The sequence below is a fragment of the Puma concolor genome, chromosome B2 (genome assembly GCF_028749965.1).
Source record: "Puma concolor isolate L17-30 chromosome B2, mPumCon1.1.hap2, whole genome shotgun sequence".
Taxonomy (NCBI): domain Eukaryota; kingdom Metazoa; phylum Chordata; class Mammalia; order Carnivora; family Felidae; genus Puma; species Puma concolor.
Genome location: NC_141671.1, coordinates 117253770 through 117269667, shown reverse-complemented (window position 1 = coordinate 117269667; position 15898 = coordinate 117253770). Strand labels below are relative to the sequence as shown.

General features: G+C 37.3%; 1 protein-coding gene across 9 annotated transcripts in view; it reads left to right on the top strand.

Moving 5' to 3' along the window:
- Window positions 1–11431, top strand: part of PTPRK (protein tyrosine phosphatase receptor type K) — a 571143-nt gene extending 559712 nt beyond the window's left edge. For all 9 annotated transcript variants that reach the window (XM_086707798.1, XM_086707791.1, XM_086707797.1 and 6 more), the window contains 5 exons: window positions 2283–2414; window positions 2564–2689; window positions 5295–5458; window positions 6227–6362; window positions 9817–11431. In XM_086707798.1, the coding sequence (XP_086563924.1) occupies window positions 2283–2414; window positions 2564–2689; window positions 5295–5458; window positions 6227–6362; window positions 9817–9870 (612 nt within the window). In that variant the 3' untranslated portion in view covers window positions 9871–11431. The remainder of the gene's footprint in view (window positions 1–2282; window positions 2415–2563; window positions 2690–5294; window positions 5459–6226; window positions 6363–9816) is intronic.
- The last annotated feature ends 4467 nt before the right edge of the window (window positions 11432–15898 follow it).

Sequence of the window (15898 nt, the reverse complement as noted above, 5' to 3'; positions counted from 1 at the left end):
AAGAAGGCTGTCCAGGTTCAGAATCCTTTTAAACAGCTCATCATCTTCATTTATACACATTTCTAGCTTTTGCCTCTTAACCTATGGAACCATAGTGAGGGGACATTAGAAGTCAGGATTCATTCCTGTATGACTAATAATAAAACCTTCTGAGTTACTTCTCCTATTGTGTTTTCCAAAATTAGTTCCTGATAGTAGAGACTTAGAAAGCCTGCATTCTACCTCTGAGCCTAGTCTTTCAGTCGGTTACTTTGCTCTTTTTATGCTGAAGAGCACAGTGGTCTAAAGACAAGCTCAAGTGAAAAGTTCCCATTCTTGCCGTGACCAGAGTTTTGCCTAGTCATTAATCATATCCACTGAAATCACACTGGATCCTCATTGTACCTTTTATTCCCATTTAGTTGTCCGGAAAGGCTAATATACTAAACACAGAGAACACACACAAGACCCTTTTGTTTCTGAATCTAGATTTAGAATTTTAAAAGGCTGTGTAATAAAGGGAAGGAGAAAATACTATTAGGAAAGAGATTGATGAGGCACATGTTTGAGACATTTTTTGTCTTTTGGCATCTATCTCTGTCAAATTTTTCTCAATTTCCAGGTTGTTTTCTAGTCAATATGAAGACTGAATCTGCTCTCTACCTGTTTCAACTCTCTGCTTAATTTCCCTGTGACTCAACATAGATACATTTTATTTATTTATTTATTTATTTATTTATTTATTTATTTATTTTTCATAGATACATTTTATAACTGAGACCATCTGCTAGATTTTCTAGTGTGGTTGGGGCTTTAGAAAAGTTAGGTTTGGTTTGTCTTAAAAGAACAAGGCTTCCCACTCCCCCTACCCTCTAGCAATGTCCTCAGTGTTCCATACCCTTGTGTATGCCTGTGAAGAATTAGTAGGTAAGGCCAAGGATTCCCTGATTTCCATGCCTTGGGTGTGCTCCTGAACTTAGAGAGGAAAGAAATAGGAAACCATCTGTCTTTCATATCATCTTATTCACCTCCTCTCCCCTGTGACTCAGAAAGTGAGTAAATAGCTTACCTTCCCATGGAGTAGCCATGTAGTTGTAAGGAAAGTTTACTTATTTCTTCTGATTCTTTTTCATGAGCCTTCATACCTTTCTTAGGAGATACTCAGCCCAACTGCAGGTGACACTTTGTGAGGCTTGACGTCATATAGAAGCAGCTAGGTGAATTGCCAGTGCTCATATTTATCCTACAATCTTCCTTGGAGTGGAATGCCATGGTTAGCAGCATTTCCCAAATGGTCATAGGATCAGTCATCAAGAATCAGTTTCTACGCTGATGTTAAAAAACTGGAAAGACTTAAAGAGTCCTATGATACAAATGAGTTAGGGGATCACGGACAGTTCTTATTAGCATTAAGGACATCTATCTCAGGCAGCAATCTAGTTATTTTTTTACAACCTATTTAAGTTAATACGTAGAAATATAGGTCATCAGTCTGCAGGATGACAGATTGCCCAGGTCAGATGAGCATACCCTCTCCTTCTGGATAGAGATAATGTGTTGTGTCCCAATTAAGGCACACTTAATAAAGAAGGAGCCATTCCCTTATAGGTGGGGCCAGGAAGTGCATTTTATTTTTTGGCACTTGAAAAATCTTAAGTGATTGAAACTATCATTCTAACCATTAATATCCATTAGAAATGCCCAAGAAAGTGGATGTGCGTATACGATGTGTAGAATGTGTTGATAATATTCATATAATGTTAAAGTACATGAGTTTGAGGTGTATGTAGTTTTGCTTATCTGAAGTGGAAGAGAACCCAGCAGTTATACATATTGATAGATGATTAACAGATGGACAAATAGATAGGTACATACATACACACACACACACACACACACAAATACACCAGGGAATTTTGTGTCTTCTGCCTCTCAGACCAATTACCTTTGAAAAACTGAAAAAGCCCACAGGTACCTCATGGAGGTCTTTAACCTTGAGAAGTTTTTTTAGTTTCTCCTTTTGTATTTGTCCTATATTTGCTAATCTCAACAAAATAAAACTTAAGTTCTTGTCTTGAATTGCTACAGAGACATTGAAGCCTTACTATCAGGTTGACCGATTACTAGCTCCAGTACATTCCATTGGTCCAAATCTGTTCTATGACTTATGCTGCCATCTGACTCCATCTGCATGTGAAGCTATCACATCTTACTTGGTCCTATTGAAATGTATTGAATGTGCTTGTATACCTGATCATTTGCCTTAAGTTCTTATGTTCTCCATCTACCCTATTTCTTTACAGAGCTACAGGCAACCAGCTGCTTTCATCGTCACACAATACCCTCTGCCGAACACTGTGAAAGACTTCTGGAGATTAGTGTATGATTATGGCTGTACCTCCATTGTGATGTTAAATGAAGTCGACTTGTCCCAGGTCAATGGCTATGAGTTGCTTTTGTGTACTACGATACAACTTAATAAATTAGTAATAAAATGTTAAAATCTGTTTCATACTACCCCAATTAGAAATAAAATAATGCCCGTTTTCGTTTTGTTTCTTTTCCCAAAACATTCATCCTCTAGGGCTGCCCTCAGTACTGGCCAGAAGAAGGGATGTTACGATATGGCCCTATCCAAGTGGAATGTATGTCTTGTTCGATGGATTGTGATGTGATAAACCGGATTTTTAGGATATGCAATCTAACAAGAGTAAGTCATTAATATTTTAACTGAGTTGTAAGAGCAACTGATCATAACTATGTTGGGGTATAATTCCAATCAGACAACAGGGAGAGTAGAATTAATAGACATTACGTAATCAGTCCCAGTGCTACTAATCCTCTTACACCTTCGTATTAGAAGAAAAACGCATTCCAAAAACAGGAAAGCAGAAATGCTGAGAGTGACGTGTCCTGGTCAGTTACTAATGTGTTACATCTGGAAAACTAAATTTGGATGCACTGGCTCAAATGCACTTGATTGTCTGAGCCTGGTCTCTGCCCCTGTAGACTTTTCTGAAGGTTGACTACATGTCTTATTAGTATTGATATCCAGCCTGAAAGAGGCATATAATTGAAAAATAAGAATATAATAATAATAATAGTGACTAAAGAGCTTTACCTTGGAAGGATGTTGGATCAGCCATCATGGAAAGCCTCCATGTCACTGTTCCAAGTCCTGCATATAAGGGAGAACCCCACACACGAGGAAACAGGTAATCACAGCCATCGTTGATTCTCTTCCCACTTACAATTTCACCTTTCTCAATGTCCCAGTGTCTGGCTCTGCCCAGATCTATAGAAGCAGCACTGGTACCACTGTGCCTTTTCCCAGCAACAAAGCAGCAGCTGTGTGCCTCAGAAATCTTCCTTTCCTTGAGTCTTCATATGTTTTACACTCAAGGACAAATTAAGTTCGGGGTCTCTCCTTCAAAAAAGCAAAAAAAAAAAAAAAAAACAACCATTACATTAGTAATTAGTAAGTATTTAGATTGGGTAACCAAACAGTAAGCAAAATTTGAAAAGAAAACATTATTCTCTTTTTAAAGAGAAAGGTTACTCTGTTTTTAGAGCGGCAGCTCTATGTATGTGTATTATTTTAAGTGTATGATTCAGATTGTCATATTTCAGTGTTTTCATATCAAAATGGCTATATATGTGTTTCTGGTTAATACGTCTATATGTTTAGCCCTAAGAGAATAAAATCATATCCAATTCTGTCGCTCATTTCAGTGGAGAAAAAAAGGATAACTTCAATCATGTCATAATATTCATGCATATCTTAGATGTTAATTTAAATGGAATCTCATTATGTCTGCACATCTGTTCCATTATGGTTCTAGTAATATTTTAGCTGAGAAACCATCGCTGCTAAACTAAGAAAGTAAGACTTGTCTTTTAATTGAGCTATTTATATGAAAAATATTCTAAAGACAGGATCTGAAATCTGTGTTACATTTTTTTGCCGGCGTATTTGTTTATTTATCTTCCTCCGTATTTGGTGTTCCAGTCCTTATTAGGGCATGATTTTTTCCTGTTCCTGATCTTATTTAATAGCACGCACTTCATCATATATTTAATAGGTACCAATGAGAAGTTGGGTGTTGTACTAGTAGGTCCTTGTGACACGTGAGCCCTGGCCGAATGGAAATTCAGATCTGATGCCTTATGATAAGGCTTACTCATGTATTGCAAATTCTTCCTTACATTTCTATACGAGGGCTTAATGTACTGATTCATTCATTCAATAGTACTATTCCTGGAAAGTATTTTGCTAGGTTCTAGTGATACAGAGTTTAGGGGAGAAAGAATGAAAGAAAGAGATTTCCCTGTCCTTAAAGAATTTATATTTTATCAGGGAAAACACGCACTGAAAAATTCAATTCTTTATTTACAAATATGAGAAATTTTAGAGGAAAAGTACAAAATCCAGAGTGTTTGGGTGATCTGACAGAGCTGGGTGAGTAGAGAGGACTTCGTTGGAGTAGTGATCTTTCAGACAAAATTTGAAGAATCAGTAGGAGTATTGGGGGCGGGAGACCAACTATCCTGGAGTTCACAAGACAGAGAGGTTTCCCAGGACACAAGAAGTTCTGTTCAAAGACCAGAAGAGTTCCAGGCAAACCCAAAACAAACTGATCACTGTATTTGGGATTGAGAGGGACAAACAAGGAGATCTTTGAGGCCAAATGGAGAGTTTTACAAAGTTCTCAAGGCAAGAAATGCCTTGATACATGGATTAAAAGAAGGCCAACGTGTCTAGGACTTGAATAGTGTGTTAGAATAAAGGGAAGGTTAGGGAAGGAAATGGAACCATATTGTGTAGGGATTTTTAAGCCATGGTGCAACATGGATTTTATGATAAGATCATTTGGAAGCCATTGAAGCAGGGGAATGACAAGATCATATTTGCATTTCAAAATAATCATGATGCTGCAGTCAGAATGGTTTGGAAGGAGATCAAAGTTTATTTAAGGAGATCAACTAAGAAGTAATTATCATAATTGATGCTTGGGCATATGCAATGATGTCAGTGGTGACAAAGAGAAAAAGAATTTGAAAGTTATTTAAGAAGTGTAATTGATTATTGGATATGGGATATGAGGGAAAAGCTTATATAAAGGTAATTCTCATGGTTCTTGCTTCTGTAACTTAGAATGTTTCTGTATTGGTATGTACATATTTTAGACTTAGCAGCTAGACTCAATCCAATGCAAATGCCATTTATATCATGGTACCATTTTGTCTGCAACTTCCGTTTTTAGTAAAAATTCTAGTTCCAAGTTATTTACAGAAAAATACTTTTCCTTCCACAGCCACAAGAAGGCTATCTGATGGTACAGCAGTTTCAGTATCTAGGGTGGGCCTCTCACCGAGAAGTGCCTGGCTCCAAACGGTCATTTTTGAAACTGATACTGCAGGTGGAAAAATGGCAGGAGGAATGTGAGGAAGGGGAAGGCCGGACCATCATCCACTGCCTGTGAGTATGGTGCCTCCACTTGGCCACCTGGGGGCCGTGGTGCTCATTTCCTTACTAGCTTTCATATTTTCTATGTTAAAGAGTCCTCAACTCGTGGGGCGCCTGGGTGGCTCAGTCGGTTAAGTGTCGGACTTTGGCTCAGGTCATGATCTCACGGTCTGTGAGTTTGAGCCCCACATCAGCCTCTGTGCTGTCAGTTCAGAGCCTGGAGCCTGCTTCGGATTCTGTGTCTCCCTCTCTCTGCCACTTCCCCATTCACGCTCTGTCTCTTTCTGTCTCTCAAAAGATGAATAAATGTTAGAAAAAAATAAATGTTAGAGAACTCAACTCATCTCTATGGATCTCCATAGATATTGTTTTAAAATAATCTTCCTGTCTTATGATTCCATAATTAACTACCAGTTTTCATTTTCGTATTTTTTAAACACTGATTATCATACAGCTATTATATTATTTAAACTCTTTTGAACACTACTTGGAACCACTTTTCTGATGTCCACACTTTACAAATGTACCAAAATTTCAAGGTATTGAAGTTGCAGTGGTCGATGCCTGTAGCATCTTCCAACACATGAGCCACAGAGCAAATGTCATGCTCGCGCATCTTTGCTCTCTGTCCTCTAGGCATACACGCATATAAATGAAGCAAAATTAATACAAAATGGAAAAAAATTAAGGTCGTGTTTTTATTAACAAAACGTGTAAGATTGTGTGGCCTGTGGTGACTAAAAGCTGCTACCTACATGCCCTTGCTTTCTTTGCTTCCAGAAATGGTGGTGGGCGAAGCGGTATGTTCTGTGCCATAGGCATTGTTGTTGAAATGGTGAAGCGGCAAAATGTCGTCGACGTGTTCCACGCAGTCAAGACGCTGAGGAACAGCAAGCCAAACATGGTGGAAGCCCCGGTGAGTCAGAATCTTAGACACAGAAGGGAGCAGAGATTAGACATCATATACCTACTCATTGGGTTGACTTCACACTCCCAAGGGAAATCAGATGTATAAATGAATCTTTGTGGGGACTTTTCCTATCTAACTGATGAATTGCTGAGCATCTCTCTCTACCCACATAAATGTAATCACATATCACAGAAACTTAATGATGAAAACTATTTTCACTTAATTTGGGAAAGGTGTAGATTTTTTTTCTCTCTGTGTTAGGCAATAAATATTTGCTGTAATAAACTTTAGTAAATGGTTCTATAGTAAGAATAAATTCTACTCTCTAGACTTCATTCTTGCTTATTTTTATTTCTTTTTTTTTAAGTTTATTTATTTATTTTGAGAGAGACAGAGACAGCATAAGTAAGGGAGGGGCAGAGAGGGAGGGGAGAGAGAATCCCAAGCAGACTCCATACTGCCAGTTCAGAGCCCCATGCAGAGCTCAAACTCACAAGCCGGGAGGTCATGACCTAAGCCAAAATCAAGACTTGGACGCTTAACTGACTGAGCCACCCAGGCGCCCTGCTTATTTTTATTTCTTACAGCATCTTGAATTAACTGGCAAAACATTAATCCAAGGGATATACACATGGATTAAATCAGTACTTTAGACACCTAATGCCCTTAAACAACATATGAAATTTATTTTAGTCCTTAGCTTTAATTCTTCATTTCTGGTCAAAGTATAAATTTTAAACTGTCATCACTGACAGTTTTCAGCTTCTACCAGTTATAGTGTGCAGTTGAGATGATGCCACCTGAATTTGCCAGGGCTCGTAAAATCAGACCACGGCTCACAAAGTAAGAGCCGATAGGAATGTGTATGTGGGAGTTCATCTGTGTGAAGGTGTATGAAGAGTAAGAAAGAAAAATTAAACTCCTCGAGCACATTTTACTTCTAAAGAGCGATGTTTGTGGGTTACACACATGTGCAAAGTGGGATAAGGTCAGGAGCAGCTGTGTAGTTTATGCTCAAACAAAGGTAAACCAGAAAAAACTAAGGCAAATTGTTGCTTGCCCTACATTTATCAAGATGATCAGATAACTAAAATGAGCAATTCAATAAGCCTTTAAAGTATTCTCACCACTTCCTGCTCATGGATTGTTCACACAAAAAGTGCATTGCTTCCTGAGACAAAATCTGAAGTTACATTTATACCGTTTCACTTTTAAAAGTGAGAACAGACTTTTTTCCCCTTCTACAAGTCCCCTCAAACCTCCCCAATTCTAGCTCATCTCTTGGGCTCTGCCTGTTGTCTGGACAAGATGATGTCGGTTTTGACTGGAGTATTGGCAATGGAGATGGAGAAAAGGGGATAGACTTGAAGAATTTTTGAAGTAGAACTTGTCAGGTCTTCTTCAAATATAATGGTTATGTCTTTAAACTCTTCGCTGTCTGAAGATTTCTTAATGTAAACTCTGCCTCTGTCTCTCAGATCAAGTCTTTTTAAATTCATCAGTGGGGTCGCTTCAGTGTCAGAATTCAAACGTTACCTCCAAATTTAACTCTAATTTCCTGCCGTAAGTTGGGGGGGAGGGGAATCTGTGGTTAAACTCAACTATTCTAGAACCTTCCAAGAAGTTCCTATTTACCTTTATATTCATGTCCCATTAATCCTGACTGAGCACCTACTTTCTGATTTGTGTTTAATCAGCGTTAATGATGAGTTCAGTGTGCTGTTGAATTGAACTGACAAGTTTGGTAAGAAAATTTGGAGCATAAACAAAAGCTGGTGACAGTTTAAAGAGACATAACTGTTTTCAAGCACTGTGTGACTCTTCAGATGCACTTGCCACAGTGGTAGCCTAATTTAAATCACACCTACTTGATAATTAAGGGTAGGATTGATAAAGATCTCTTTCAGAAAGATTTTACTACCCTACTTTATTGTGGAGACACCGGGAAGTTCTTTAGAAATACGATGCATTTTAGGTTGTTCTGCATTACAGCCTGTATTTTACCCACTTGGAATGAGTTGAAAAATTTTTAATGAGGTACATATTAGAAGTCATAACTTGTAATATGGTCTGATGTTTTCCAAGTTCTTGATAATGGAGCAGTGCTTAGGTAGATGTAAAGGAAAGACAGGTTTTTTTTAATATGAAATTTATTACTTTATTGTCAAATTGGTTTCCATACAACACCCAGTGCTCCCTCCAACAGGTGCCCTCCTCAATGCCCATCACCCACCCTCCCATCCCTCCCACTCCCCATCAACCCTCAGTTTATTCTCAGTTTTTAAGAGTCTCTTATGGTTTGGCTCCCTCCCTAACTTTTTTTTTCCTTCCCCTGCCCCATGGTCTTCTGTTAAGTTTCACAGGATCCACATAAGAGTGAAAACATATGGTATCTGTCAGGAAAGACAGTTTTAACTCAAATTTGGTCAACCAAATTGTCTTCAATATTTAAAGAGAGGAAACAGAAATTTTCAAATATAAGTAAACTCGAAAAGGTGTAAGAGCCACTAACCATTTTTGAAAAATTTACTTTAATATTCTGATGAATGAAAAGGTGTGTGAGGGGCTCCTGGGTGGCTCAGTAGGTTAAGTGCCCAACTCTTGGTTTCAGCTCAGGTCATGACCTCATGGTTCATGGGTCCCAGCCCCACATCAGTTTCTGGGCTGGCAGCATGGAGCTTGTTTGGGTTTCTCTCTGTCCCTCCCCTGATTGTACTCTCTCTCTCTCTCAAAATAAATAAACATTTAAAAAAATAATAATAATGAAATAAAATGACTTATTTTTCTCCTGCTAAGGACAGATATCTGAAGTTTGGAGAAGAATATTTGCACTTGTTCACTGTATCATTTATTTGTAATAGAGAAAAAGTAAAAGCAATCTAGTAGTCAAATCCGTATACCATACATTTATGTAGTGTGAAAAGAAATGTTAAATAACATAAGAAAAAGACATAACAGTGTTAAAGGCAGATAAAATATAAACTTATACTCTCGAATATATGTATGCAATGATATTTATTCTAAAAGAATTATTATTTCAACCATGCATAAAAAGGGACTAAAGCAAAACAAAGGCGGTATTTTACCAAGAATTGTTTCTGGTAATAGAGTTATGAAACTCTTTCTGATTCCTTGGGTTTTTCTATACTGGGAATTTTTTCTGTAATGATCAGGTTTTACTATTATAATTAGATAAAAAATACTGGAGATTTTTTTAATTTGATAAAAAATATAAGGCAAACACAATATATCTTTCCTTAAGTTCCTTTCCTTAAACGCCGATCTTTAGACTCAAATGTAACATATACATGCCCAGAGATTAAACTTCGGTATCGAAAAAATAATTGGTAATTCTCGAATAATCTAACGTGGTGGTTTGGTGTTCGTTTGGCGGCTGTGGTTCACCGTTAGTCTCCTTTTTCTCACCTTTTCTCAACTCTTTTGTTTTCACCTGTTTCAGGAGCAGTACCGTTTCTGCTATGATGTAGCCCTGGAGTACCTGGAATCTTCTTAGTCGGGTGAGACTTCGGAGCACAGCCACGCAGAAACCTGTTCATCTGTTGCGCCAGCAGCTGTTGTACCTGTTACACCTGTGCAGAAAGATTTTAATGTGGGGGGTGGGAGGCTTTTACATTCAAGAAGTAAAAGTATTTTTCTTATGAAGTTGTGTATCTTAATAAAAAGGACTCAACTAGTTTCTATTACCGTATGAAAGCATCGACATTTCGTGCCGCATAAATTATATTTAATAAGAACCAGATTCAAATGAGAACTTCTCAGTGTTTGTACAGTGAATACGCAGCTTTTTCTCCCCTGGTTTTGGTAGAGCAGCCACCATGTGTTGCATGAATTAATACTTTCTATGTGGCATTTTTTTCTCCCTTTTTTAGATAAAAGATGTTAAATCTTTAAGGAAGAAGTAAGAAAAGCTGTGCAAATTCATAGTAAAGTTCATTTTTTATATGTTTCAAGTGTAGCAGATCTCTATATAAATATATAAATATATATAACTGGCTTATTTTCTTTTAATGTGCAATGATGGCTAGATCATTTAAAGTTCTTTTTAGAAAAAACATAAGCCAAAGACTCAAGTGTAAATATGTCTATACGGAGAAAGCACATTATATTTATTGGTTACTTACATTCCTTTTTTGATGGCTAAAATACTACCACCACACAATCATTTTTTTTTTCTGAAGAAAACTTTTTCTTTCACTAAAATCAATTGTAAACGATTTTTGTAGATTATTTTTTGTATGTTTTAGTGTAAGTAGAGGATAAACTTTTTATTCATAAACCAGGAAGCAATGTTCTTTATAGTGATTCTCTTGTGTACATGCTTGTGAATTAAATTTATGTAAAACACCTTGGCAATTGGGTCTTTTAATATGGGACCAAATTAAAACATTTTGCTGAAAATGTATAATTTTCCACAATTTCATTAGGTAAATAATGGTTTGGTGATCATACATGAGAATTGCACACATTCAAAGGCCTTGCTGATCACTTGTGCAATGTTGAACACAGCCTTTAAGCATCGTTTAAATTTTAAAGGAATTGATTTTTCTCAGCCTGTGACCAAGCACTGGTCAAGAAAACAAAATGGCAACATTTATGCTTTCAGAGTCACGTTTTAGCAAACTGTAAACCATCAACACTGTAAAGTGCTTCTTTTGATGTTTACATGCACAAGCTTTGGATTCGGACCATAGAGAGTGTGAACAAATCAATGCCAGATTCCTGTTTGTGCATGGCCATGGGATTTGCAAGTGAACCTTTCCAAATGTGGTCTTGTTCATATGCTCCATGTAGCTGTAACTTCACACCATCAGCTTGCAGTTTGTTATTGACTGAAGCATTCCAGTATCCTCCTTCTAGATTGCCAGTACATGACATGGTGCTTATCAAGATTTAACTAAAGTAAGAGTGAAATAAAGTTTTTATAATTACAACAATTGTTTGCACATCATTTTCTCTTAATCTTCATGTCTTCACTCCCCCCCCAAAATTGTCTCTTCTCACTGATACTAGTAGACCACTAAAATTCTATTAAAAGTAAAACGAATGTCCAAGCACTAATATCTTTCTTTTTTAATTGAATGTCAGCCAGTCCAGATGAGTGGAAGGGATAAAGGCCAGAAGATTGACATACTTTTTTTTAAATTTCTATATATGTATGTCACTATCTTTTTATGTGATAGACATTTTCATACTTCTTCCTTATAGCAAACTTGACAAATAAGTATCCCTGTTTTATGGATGTTGTAATTGAAGATAATGAGAAAGTAAACGATTTGTCAACAGATTCAAACCTGAGTCTGATTTACCAGTTCATTCTCTTCCACTAAACACAGTGCTTCCCCAGTGACATGACAAAGAAAATTTGGCACTTCGCTCTTATTGTTCCTCATTAATTGATTTTCTCATAAAGTCTCATTATGGGTATCTTCAAACTTCTATTTGCTGTGTACATTATTAGAACATTTGTGACTTTCATTAGTAAGAATTTAGATAAAGAGACTTTATCTTTTCCTAGAAAGACTAATTTACATTTAAACATGGGTGCATTCAACAAAAATCCACAAGCTCATCCAAGATTTCTTTGCCTGGTAATGTTCAGGATGTTAATCCTATAGAGGATTCTGCTTTGCTGCATGACCCTGCTTTAATTTCTGCTCACGTGATTGTGTCCAAACTCCACCAAAATTACCATAAATACCACTGTTCGCAAAGCTCAGAGGTCCATATGGCCTCCAAAATTTAAGCAAAGAACAAAAGGAGTCCTCTTTCTCTCTAGCAGAAATAGTGTCACGCTTGCTTTGGGCACCACAGAAGCCAGTTCATTCGCAAACAATGGGGGGATGTAAATATGTTTTTCTCAAAACTCATTCGAAAAGTCCTACTTAATACCCCATGGCACTCCCTGTGCTTGGATGGCCGCGTTCAGTCACCTATGTCTCTCTGGGCAGGAAATGTCCTGGCAGGGCTTTTAAAAGGGGTCATGCTTTTCACAGTGAAAGGCCTCCGACCTTTCTATCAGTTATTCCTTGAATGGCTGTCATGAAGTCGAAGTTTATAGATCCCCTTCTTAGATATTATCACTAGGGAAATGCCGGAAGCGTGTGGACCAGAGGCACACAAACAGCTGGGAATTTATGAGTTTTAACAAAGTACTCTTAGAAGTCAGTGGTAGGTTTCTGGTCTGAGCTGCCTAGCCTTTTTCTAATATTTAGTCTTTGGAGAAAGTTTTCACATGAGTGTGCTGCTGCATTGCAACCAAAGGATCTGACATTGAGACACAAGAAAGAAGATCTTTTTACCTGGACAAGAAGGGAGAAGAGACACGCTTACCTCTACTCTGATGTGCTTATGTGCTCATTCACTATTCACCTTCTCGAGAATCTTTTAAGTTCCAGGTACTCATGTAACAAGCGTAGAAGTCAGGCATCAACAGCTGCTACCTCTCAAATCTGCTCTGTTGTTAGGAAATGGTTCCTAGCATCTAAAGAATGTACTAAACAACAGTAAATATTAGAATTCAGGAGGGAAATGACTGTAGTGCACCTAGAAATATGAGATCATCTGTTAGCTTTGGGAGAACGCTTTTGAGATTTGCCTCACTTTATGGGAGAGTGGCAATTCTACATTGTTAATTTTTGTGCACTTCAGCAAGCCATCCTTTTTTGTAACAAAATAGCAAAGAATCAATATTCTGCCCCATGCCCCAGTGCAATATGTAGGATATTGGTAAAATATTTCCATAGGCAGAGACTCCGCAGCCTTCCTGGATTCATTTCAGTGTTTTAGTAAACGCCTTTACTCAGTGTAAGGGCAATCTGCTATTTTACTCAACACTTTCCTAAGTTAAGATAGAAGACAGTTGGCTATGCCTCCTGTAATAATTTCTACTTACATATTATTTCATAAAGTTTCCCCTCAGTGTAGGGGGCTTGGAATGGGAGCAATATTATCTGAATTTGTTCATAACTCTAGTCTATTCAAGTGGTCTGCAGAGTATTCGAATATTATCTCTCAGAAACTAAAAGGGAAAGCTCTGTCTTGGGACCTACTTTAAGTAAGCTAGAAGTGGCTTCCGGAATATAAATTGTCCAAAAATCAATGGTGGTAGATATATAACCCTTCTGAACTTCAGCCTCCTCCAAAGTGAATTGAAATGCTAACGTGGAAGAAAAGAAACACTAGAGAGATACTGTTGTTATCAAATCCTGTAAGAAACCAGTAAAAGGGGTTTCTAAACCATTAAAGCCAGTGTAGAGTCCCTACTGAATATCAGAAAGCCCCCTTTTTTTTAATGTTAAGGCCTGCTTGGGGACAGGATGGGAGAGAGAATTTCTGACAGATACCATCTCGCACGATGCATTTGTCAGTTGTAGAAAATCTACAATACCTGAAGTCTAACACAGAGTATTGGGCACTAATTCTGTTGGGTAGTTGGGTTCATTTCAATATACTGTTATAAGTCTTATTAGTCTTGATTCAGTCAGAGTGTTGAATGCTACTCAAGGTAGCGTTGAGGCGAAAATAAATAAATAAATAAATAAAACCTCTCAGTACTTAGATGCAAGTAGATATAGAATATGAAGAACAAGAATATTTAAGTTGCATAACCAAATCTTTTCCTAAATTGATGCTGAAATATGCGGGCAAGCAAAGGCCATGCATTCCCACTATTTGCTTGGTCTGAGACAAAATCGAACTGGAAAAGCAGAAAAAAATAATCTCACTATGGTATCCTGTTATCATTTGTTGAGAAAGAAGGGAGGTCGACTCAAATGCCTGCGGTGCCTATGGACACTGTGCGGAAAGCAGGACAGGTGTTTGAGAATGGCCATTCAAGCTGTATTACTATCATAGACACCCTTAGTTTGTGCATTTTCTAATAGGAATACTTCTCATCTCTACAAAAGTATGTCTCCCATTTTTATTAAAACACAACATCCCACCTGGTCCACCTTGCATTTTCCCAATTTTGATTGAACAATAGATACTAGATACTCTGCCATCTTCAGTTCTACTATTTAAAAAGACAATAGCAAGATTAATGATTAGTGAGAACTGCTGTTTTGGCACAAGGACCAGAGGGAACAGTGTGGACTCCCACTTGGACTTGAAAGCACATGTGATGCCCAAAGAGATGGCACTCACCTCCCTGATGTGTTTGCTGCATGGGAATACAGACCCTACAGTGTCTCATTTCTTGAAAGAGTGTGGAAATTTTTACATAGATTCTTAAAAATTGTTGAATGTTAGCAACCAGTTAAAGTCAAAAACAAAATAAACCTCTGGCCCAACCCTGTGCAAAACAAAATCTATCAGAAGGATGCATCTGATATCTATAAGAGCCACCGGCTTTCAGTTTGTGACCTCCATTGTAGAATAACTGTTGTTTGACCTTCTAAAAATGTTCTTAAAGACACATGAGCTTTAGCTATCTTAAAACACCTATCATGACTATTTTTTCATATTCTTCTTTTCCAATTTGCCTTATCTTCTCATATATTTTTCAGTTTAAAAATATGTATAGATGGGACACCTGGCTGGCTCAATTGGTTAAGCATCCTGACTCTTGAGCTCAGTTCAGGTCTTGATCTCAGGGTCGTGAGTGAGCTCCACGCTGGCTATATATATACATACATATATATATATTTTTAACATATATATTTTTATTCATATATATACATATATATAAATCTTGCCTCCTAAGACAAAAGAAAAAAAAACAAGGTTTATGTCTCCTTCTGCTCCCTCTTATCTGGACTAAATTCGAAAAGTGTATTTTAGAAGGTAATTCACACATTTCACTTAATAAGTAACACCCAAAATGATGAGTAGAAAAAAAATTCTGGAAATAATAGTATTGAGAACTCAAAGGGGAAGTGCTTGTTCTATGATCCATGGGATGGCCTGAACCATTTAATTCAAAAGTGCAGAAAAGCATCTGCAGAAGCACCACACTTCCAGATTGTGATGGTACATGCTGAATTCCATGACAGGTGCCAAACAGTATGGGCTCATGCCAGCCCACTGTGGGAACCTAAACTCTGGTTCCATAAATCTAATTAGCTGAAGCACAGTCAGCAGACTGAAATTGATTTCTTTTCACCTTCATGTTAGTTCTTAGCATGATAAAGTGAAGAAGTATTCCTTAGTTACTTACTTTCCAATGTCAACTTCTGTATTCTCTGGACTCACATGTGGTCATTGAGGGAAAAAAAATAACTTCACATGGGAAGTCAGGATTGATCTTCCTCATGAAATGAAAGACATTAGAGGGATAATTAAGATTATCAAATCCAATGCCCTCATTGTTAAGTTTAAGAAATTAAAACGAGAGAGTCATGTGTCTATCAGTAAAGGTTTGGATAGTAAATATTTAAGATTTTCCAGGCCATTGGACTCTGTTATCTTTTTTGTTAGACCTACCTTTAAAGAATGTTTAAAGAAAGTTCTTCAAAGAAGCAAAAATGATGGAATTGTCAAGCATCAGAAAGGAAGAAAGAATCATGAAAAGAACAAACTTA